This window comes from Solanum tuberosum, unplaced genomic scaffold (assembly GCF_000226075.1).
Source record: "Solanum tuberosum cultivar DM 1-3 516 R44 unplaced genomic scaffold, SolTub_3.0 scf00248, whole genome shotgun sequence".
Lineage (NCBI taxonomy): Eukaryota > Viridiplantae > Streptophyta > Magnoliopsida > Solanales > Solanaceae > Solanum > Solanum tuberosum.
In genome coordinates this window covers 799,775-807,888 of record NW_006239172.1, presented here as the reverse complement: position 1 = coordinate 807,888, position 8,114 = coordinate 799,775, and the positions used below count along the sequence as shown (strand labels likewise).

Here is an 8,114-nt window from a genome sequence, read left to right as displayed (position 1 = left end):
CCCCTCAGGACCAACTGACACCATTAATAAGGTCATAACGAACATCCATAAAAAAATTTGGCAAAAAAATTCCAGAATCATGAATCACAAAAAATTCATGGACTATAGCACACGAAAATTAAGGTTTTCTTGCTTTGGGCTCGTTTAAACTTGAAAATTTGCATGTTTGCCCCTCGGGACCAACTAGAGAAATTAATTAGGTCATAACGGATATCCATGAAAAATTTTGGCAGAAATAATTCTAGATCCTATCACTAAAAATTCATGGACTATAGCACACGAAAATCAGTAAATTTGGATTTTCCTGTTTTGGGCTAGTTTGAACTTGAAAATGCACATGTGTGCCCCTCGAGACCAACTGGTGCCATTAATAAGGCCGTAATGAGCGTCCATAAAAAATTTTGGCACAAAAATTATGTAATCCTATCACCTAAAATACATGTACTATAGTACACGAAAATCAGAAAAGTTTGGGTTTACATGCTTTGGGGATCATTTGAACTTGAAAATATGCTCGTTTGATCCTCGGGACCAACTGACGTCATTAATAAGGTCGTTACGGACGTCCATGAAAAATTTGGACAAAATTTTTTTCGAAATCCTGTATCACAAAAAATTTGTGGACCATGCACATGAAAATCAATAAAATCTTGTTTTTCTTGTTTTAAGACTCGTTTGAACTTGAAAATATGCATGTAAGTCCCTTGGGACCAACTGATGCCATAAGTAAGATCGTACCGGAAGTCCATGAAAAAATTCGGTAAAAAAATTTCAGAATATTGTATCACCGAAAATCCATGGCACACGAAATCAGTAAAATTTGGTTTTTCTTGGTTAGGGGCTCGTTTGAACTTGAAAATGTGTCTGTTTACCCCTTGGTACCAAATGGCTCTATTAATAAGGTCGTAACGGACGTCCGTGAAAATTTTTAGCAAAAATATTCTGGAATCCTATCACAAAAATTCATGGAATATAGCACACGAAAATTGATAAAATCGGAGTTTTCCTTCTTTGGGCTCATTTGAACTTTGAAATGCGTCTGTCTTCCCCTCAGAACTAACTGACGCCATTAATAATGTCGTAATGGACGTCCATCAAAAATTTCGGTTGAAATCCTATATCACTAAAAATTCATGGACTAAAGCACATGAAAATCGGTAAAATCTAATTTTTCTTGCTTTGAGAATCGTTTGAACTTGAAAATTCCCCCGTCCCCCCCTTCCGGACCAACTAGCACTATTAATAAGGTCTTAACGGACGTCTGTTAAAAATTTCGGCAATTTTTTTTTGAAATGCTATCAGCAAAATCCCATGGACTATAGCACACGAAAATTCATAAAATATTGGTTTTCCTAATTTGGGGCTCATTTGAACTTGAAAATATGTCTGTTTGCCCCTTGGGACCAACTGATGTCATTAATTAGGTCGTAAAGGATGTCCTTGAAAAAAATCGTCAAATAAAATTCTGAATCCCTTATCACCAAAAATCAATGGACTATAGAACACAAAAATCGATAGAATCTGGTTTTTCTTGCTTTAGGGCTGGTTTGAACTTGAAAATGTGCTTGTTTGACCATCGAGACAAACTAGCGCCATTAATAAGGTCGTAACGACATCCATGAAAAAATTTTGACAAAAAAATTTTTGGAATACTATCACAAAAAATCCATGGACTATAGGACACGAAAATCGATAAAATATAGATTTTTCATTTTTAGGGCTCGTTTGAACTTGAAAATGCGTCTATTTACCTTTCAGAACCAATTGACGCCATTAATAATGTCGTAATAGACGTCCATGAAAAATTTTGGAAAAAAAAATCTGAAATCAGGTATCATCAAGAATCCATGGACTATAGCACACGAAAATTGTTAAATCTAATTTTTCTTGCTTTGGGGCTCATTTGAACTATAAAATGCGCTTGTTTGCCCCTTGGGACCAACCAGCGCCATTACTAAGGTCCTAACAGACGTCTACAAAAAATTTTGGCAAAAAAAATTCGAAATCACATCACCAGCACACGAAAATCAGTAAAATCTAAGTTTTCCTGCTTTGGGGTTCGTTTGAACTTGAAAAAGCACCTGTTTGCCCTTGCGGGACTTACTAATGCCATTAATAATGTCGTAACAGAGTCTATGAAATTTTTTGGCAAAAAAGTTCCGGAATCATGTATCACAAAAAATCCATGAACTATAGCACACAAAAATCGGTAAAATCTGGGTTTTCCTACTTTGGGGCTCGTTTGACCTTGAAATTACGCCCATTTGCCCCTCGTGACAAACTAACACCATTAATAAGGTCGTAATAGACGTCCATGAAAAATTTCGACAATAAAATTCTGGAATCTTGTATCACCAAAATTTCATGGACTATAGCACTTAAAAATCGATAAAATATGTTTAAAAGCGCTTTGGGGCTCATTTGAACTTGAAAATTTTCCTATTTTCCCCTCGGGACCAACTGGCGTCATTAATAAGAACATAACGGACGTCAATTAAAGAGGCTTATGACCCCACAATTCTACCTCAGATTTTTCTTTTTTTTTATACCCTAACCTTAGAATATAAATGAAAAAAAAACTAAGTGGATATTCTCTACAATCGACATAGTTTTAAAAGTGGGTAGTAGTCTAAATTCTCAAGTAAGTTTTATGTATACCTCTTCGAGCTTATTTGTGTATTATGTGGAATTTTTTATATCAATAAATGGTATCAGATCATTGATCGATCATTGAAAATATAAAAACAAAAAATAAAAACTCATTGAAGACATTTCTGTGGGTCATAGTACTGGATAAAAGAGAAACTATCAACAAATTACAAGAAGCAAAAGTAATTATAAATCAAAATAATTTTTGATGAAGTTGAGAACATACTTATTAGATCTGAATTCTTTTGTAGTAGTAACAGCTTCTTGAAGCTCATGATTCATCTTAGGAGAATGATATAATAGTAAAATTCATCAATTATTGTCACTAGGTACAAGAAATGGAGGGAATAACATGCTTAACTCGGACTAGTCGTCTGAATATAATGATGTAGAGTTGAAGAAGTTTTCATAGAGGTTGATATCACAACGTTTATAAGATGTATAAGTGTCTATGTGAAATTCACTCGAGCTCTATGTTTTTCTACAAAGATTTCCTTGAGGCAAACCTACTAGAACCTAAGTCCATTTCAACCACGGATGGTGGAGCTACGTCAAAGAGGAAAATGAATCGATAGGTTCTCTTGAGGCTTCTAGGCTCTTTCTGTTTCTAGTCTTAGCTGAATATACGAGTGATGACACATTAATTATATTTTATAACTCCTAAAAAAATTCTAATAAAAAATATGTGCACGGAAAGAATTGTTATGTTTAGATCGTAAAAATATAATGTCAAACAGGGCTATACGCGCTGCAACGCACGTGCTCGAAGACTAGTGACTAAGAAGCATTATGTTTGTTAAGTTTTGAACTACAATATATTTGATGTGAGATTGAATGCGTGTTGGTGCAGCTTTGGTTGAAATTTTATTTATTAGGTGCAGTTTTTTTGCCATTTTGCTTGCATTTTGGTCATCTAACTTTTGCAGTTTTGGTGAGTTTCTTTCGCTAGTTTTCTGCAGCATTTGACCCCTTTTTTGCGGCATTTTTTCGCCTTCTAATTGTTGTATCTTTGGCCATTTGTTTGCTAGTTTTCTATTGTATTTTGGCCATCAAAAGCTGCTGCATTTTTGGCCAATTTTCTGCTGCACTTTTTGCCATCTAGCTGCTGTATTTTTTTGCCAGAGCTGAATTCCTTTTATAATTGATACACATTTTGAAAAAAGAAAATAAAGATCCAATGATTTTAAATAACCTTACATGCGTATCGTATAAGAGATATTAGACAGTAGTCCCTAAATGTAAATATATGTGTTTGGATCGTGAAAGTGTATAAAGTGAAAGATTTTCAAACTTCAAGAGAAAAGTTGTGTTTGGATTACAAAAGATATCGTGCAATTCAACTAGATCGAGTAGATTATCGAACTTGACCATATTTCATTTCCCTAAAGTGTAAATTCAGTCCTAATTCAGGTACACTCTTATTGGTTTGTTATGCTAATATTGCCTAAGAGAGTAATTAAGAGAATAACCATAATTTGTCATAATTTTCTATGGACTGGACTTGCTGTGTAGGCCAAAGAAAGAAAAAGGTTTGGAGATTATAGTAGGGATAACATGGAATGAGTCAGCTGTGGCAAAGTACTTCTGGCGTTGCAAACAAAGTAGATACTATGTGGGTGAATTGGGTGAATCATGTGTATCTGAAAGATACAGGTTATCATCCAAATAATGGATAGACGGAAAACGATAAAGTTTATCCAAATATTGTATTTATTAAAACAATATAGTATGATACAATATAACACAATACAATAAAATACAACAAAACATAACAACCATCCAAACAAAGTGTAGGGTATTGCTTCTCACAAATAACAATACTTTACATCGTCTTCATTGGTTGTCTCTTTTATGTATGTATCTCCTTCATCTGCTTTTGGTTCTTCATTTAATCTTTGCCTCTTGCTCGAATATATTTATTTTTTGTGCATCTTCCCTATATTTTCGTACTAGATAGGGACGGCCTGTGCCAGCAGGGGCCAATATGGACTAGTCATGAAAAGTAATCTTGTACATGACGAAATTCCAGAAAGCATATTTGCTATGTAATTACACACAGATAGCAACATGATGTTAATAGAAAATAGACGCAATAGTACTGGTGAAGGCATTTTCTTTCCATTCTTAAGATGGAAAACTTTGAACCAAAACTATACTAAATTACTAATTCTTATCAGAAAAATAGTGTATGACATTTTGAACAGACAAATGCTCAGATAAAATCCCAACAGAGCTAAGTCAAAAAGTCATGTAGCTAAGGAAAAAAAATGTCCTAACTACAGCTGATAAACTCATCAATATATCATCTGTTTACTATCAAGAAATACAGCACAAGCAATATCAACTTGTCGTCACACAAATACACTGATTACTCTAAAGGTTGTTTCTTTGAATCAAAACTTGTTACATATTCTATACTCTATTGATATAAACAATGAAGAATCAGAAGGTAGATACACATAGCAAATGGAAATTTTATTTACAGATTTATCCCCAAAGTTAACATAAGAATGACCGGTTGTTTGCCCTTGTTCATCCTACACAACTCCCATCTAAATTTGAGCGAACTGAATTTGGTTTTTTTTGGTTCTTTGGAGGCCCTTATTTTTGGGGCCTAAAGCCACTGAAGTTGAGCCGCCATTGTTTCTTTCTCACTTGAAGTTGATCCTTCAAAAACCCCATTCCCATAATTCACCATCTTCAAGAATTCAATTCTTCTCTCCACTGCCTCTAATTTCAAATTCAATTTCACCAACAAACTTTCGTTCGACCCTCTAAACACGTCATTAAGCCACTGATCTTCACCATCATCGCAAAACAGAGAATAATTCTTTTTCGACTTTTTGTTGAAACACCCATCATCATCAATTCGTTTTCTCTTGCCGTGAAAGAGATTTTCTTTGTAGGATTGAATAATGGGGTTGAAATCAGTGGGATTTTCAGGCCATGTATCGACTTCTCGATTAGGATCAACAAGAATGACACAAGCTTTAATGTCACAGAGGATTGAAAGCTCTCTAGTCTTTTTCTTGATGGTCTCCTTTTTCTTCTTGTAATTTAGCATGTTGCCCTTCGTCTTCTTCTCCATTGTGTGCCAAGAAGAAAGAAAAGAGACTAAGCTCCACAACAATGAATCCCTCTCCTCTATCTATAGGAAAACAGAGTAACGCGTCAATGGAAAGCAGAGTAACGCGTCAAAATAGGATTTATGTTAGGGTTTTGGTTTTTGTTTGGGTCGGGTTGGTTAAAAATTAACAAACCAGTTTTAAAAAAGAGAAAATTGTGTGTATAAGTAAATATATACTAGTTAATTACTTAACATAGCTATAGTTTGTCTTAATTATAATTCGCGACCTACTTTTAGCTATAATTATGCGTCTCAACTTTTTAGTTTTGTATAATTCACAGGTTTGTATAATTCGAAATTTATATAATATAATTCGGGAAAAGACACAAGTACCCCCTAGACTATGACCGAAATCCCAAGACACACCTTAACTAAATTAAGGTCCTATTACCCCTCTGAACTTATTTTTTTTTATAATTTTGTACGCCTTTTGTCTTACTTGGCACACTCCTTGACTCCACGCAATTAAGGCGCGTGAGAGATATTTGGATGCCACGTAAGCTAAAAAGGTGCACAAAATTACAAAAAAAAAAAATGGGTTCGGGGGGGTAATAGGACCTTAGTTTAGTTAAGGTGTATCTCTGGAATTTCGATCATAGTCTAGGGGGGTACTTGTACATTTTCCCTTAACTTTTGTATAATTTGAAATTTGTATAATATAATTTGTATAACTGTTTACACTTCTGATGTTTGTGATTGTATAAATTCGTTATTTCAAGTTTATACAAAAATAACTGAATTATACAAATGTACCAGCGAATTATACAAACGAGACAGCTTAAATTGTAACTACAACCCGTAAATATGTAAACTATAACTATGGAGCATAATTAAGATTATTGTGTGGATGTTTGCAAAAGTTCCTCTTTAAAAAATGATGTGGCTTTTCTTAATTTAAAAAGGGATAAGGGTCTGAAAAATACTTCAACTTTGGCAGAAATTGTTATTGCGATACCAAACTTCAAAAAGGACCTTTTACCCCCCTGTACTATTTCATAGTACATTTTACCCCCTGTACTATTTAATAGTGTATTTTAAAGGTATATATGTGTCTACGTGGACATCATAAATATTGCATCATTTTAAATAATAATGTGTCCACGTGGGCACATATATACTTTTAAAATAAACTATTAAATAGTGCAGGGAGTAAAAGGTTCTCCATAAAATTTGGTATCGTAATAACAATTTTAGTCAAAGTTGAAGTATTTTTCAGACCTTTTTCCCATTTAAAAATACAAATAAATATTTTTTTTAATTCAAATAGATATATGTTTGCACCATTTCATAGACTAAAGGAATATGCTTATTAGGGGTAGGCACAAGTACCGAAAAATTAAAATATCGAATCGAATCAATTTTTTTATATTTTGGTTTTTAGTATGTGTTTTCGTATTTTTGATATTTCTGTTTGACTGAAATATACACACTAATATATATAGTATATACTATATTACATATTAGGTAATTATTAATATTATAATATTTAAATGTTATATCAATTTGCCTTTAAAGTTTTATTTCATTTTTCCCCCTTAGCAAATACCAAGTTAGCAATTAGCATTAGGTTTTCAACTTTTCATTTTTGTTTTTCCAATTTCCGCCGCACCTTCTGGCTTCTGCTTCTCTTCCAAATTCAAATTCCAACTTTCCAAGTTAGCCTCAACCATCGTCGTGACCAGGGAAACAATTAGCGACCAGCGATTGCAACTGCTGCGATTTCAAGTTTTCAACTTTTAGTTCCATGTATTCGATTGTTTATTTGATTATTTTCTGTTTTTCTTCTTCCATGTTCTTTCTTTTTTTGTCTAATTTTCAATGAACAAATTAAGTGTGTAAAATCGAATTTAATAAATCGAATCGAATTAATTCAATTCGGTATTCGATACAACACAAGTTCAATAACCAAAAACGGAAAAAATCAAAATAAAAGAGCCCAAACCGAACCAAATTACCAATGCCTAGCCCTAATTGTTTATCCCATTTTTTGAACATAAGGTAGATTCCATTAAAGTTGAGGAATAATTTATTCCACTTTTTGATCAAAAGGTATATTCCCTTAAAGTTGAGGAATATATTTACAAGTGTTGTCTATATATAACTTCTTTTTTTCTTTAATTTTTTTTTCCCATTTTTATCTTTGATTTTGTTTTTTTTCATAAAGAATAAAAAAACTAGACTTTGTAAATCTTTGACCAATCTATTTATCACAAATATTATTTCATCTCTACATTAGGATTTGTCTCTCCTTACCTATATATAAACAGCAGCAAACAAGACATGAAATATCACAAATTTATCTTCTTCTCCGTTAGCTTATTTTCTAGTAATATTAAAG

At 33.1% G+C, this 8,114-nt stretch overlaps 1 protein-coding gene across 1 annotated transcript; it reads right to left on the bottom strand.

The window, feature by feature from the left end:
* Window positions 1-5,263: 5,263 nt before the first annotated feature.
* On the bottom strand, window positions 5,264-5,737 carry LOC107062625 (uncharacterized). The gene has a single exon (XM_015313490.1). The coding sequence runs from the start codon at window positions 5,735-5,737 to the stop codon at window positions 5,264-5,266; it is 474 nt and encodes a 157-aa protein (XP_015168976.1).
* Window positions 5,738-8,114: the final 2,377 nt, after the last annotated feature.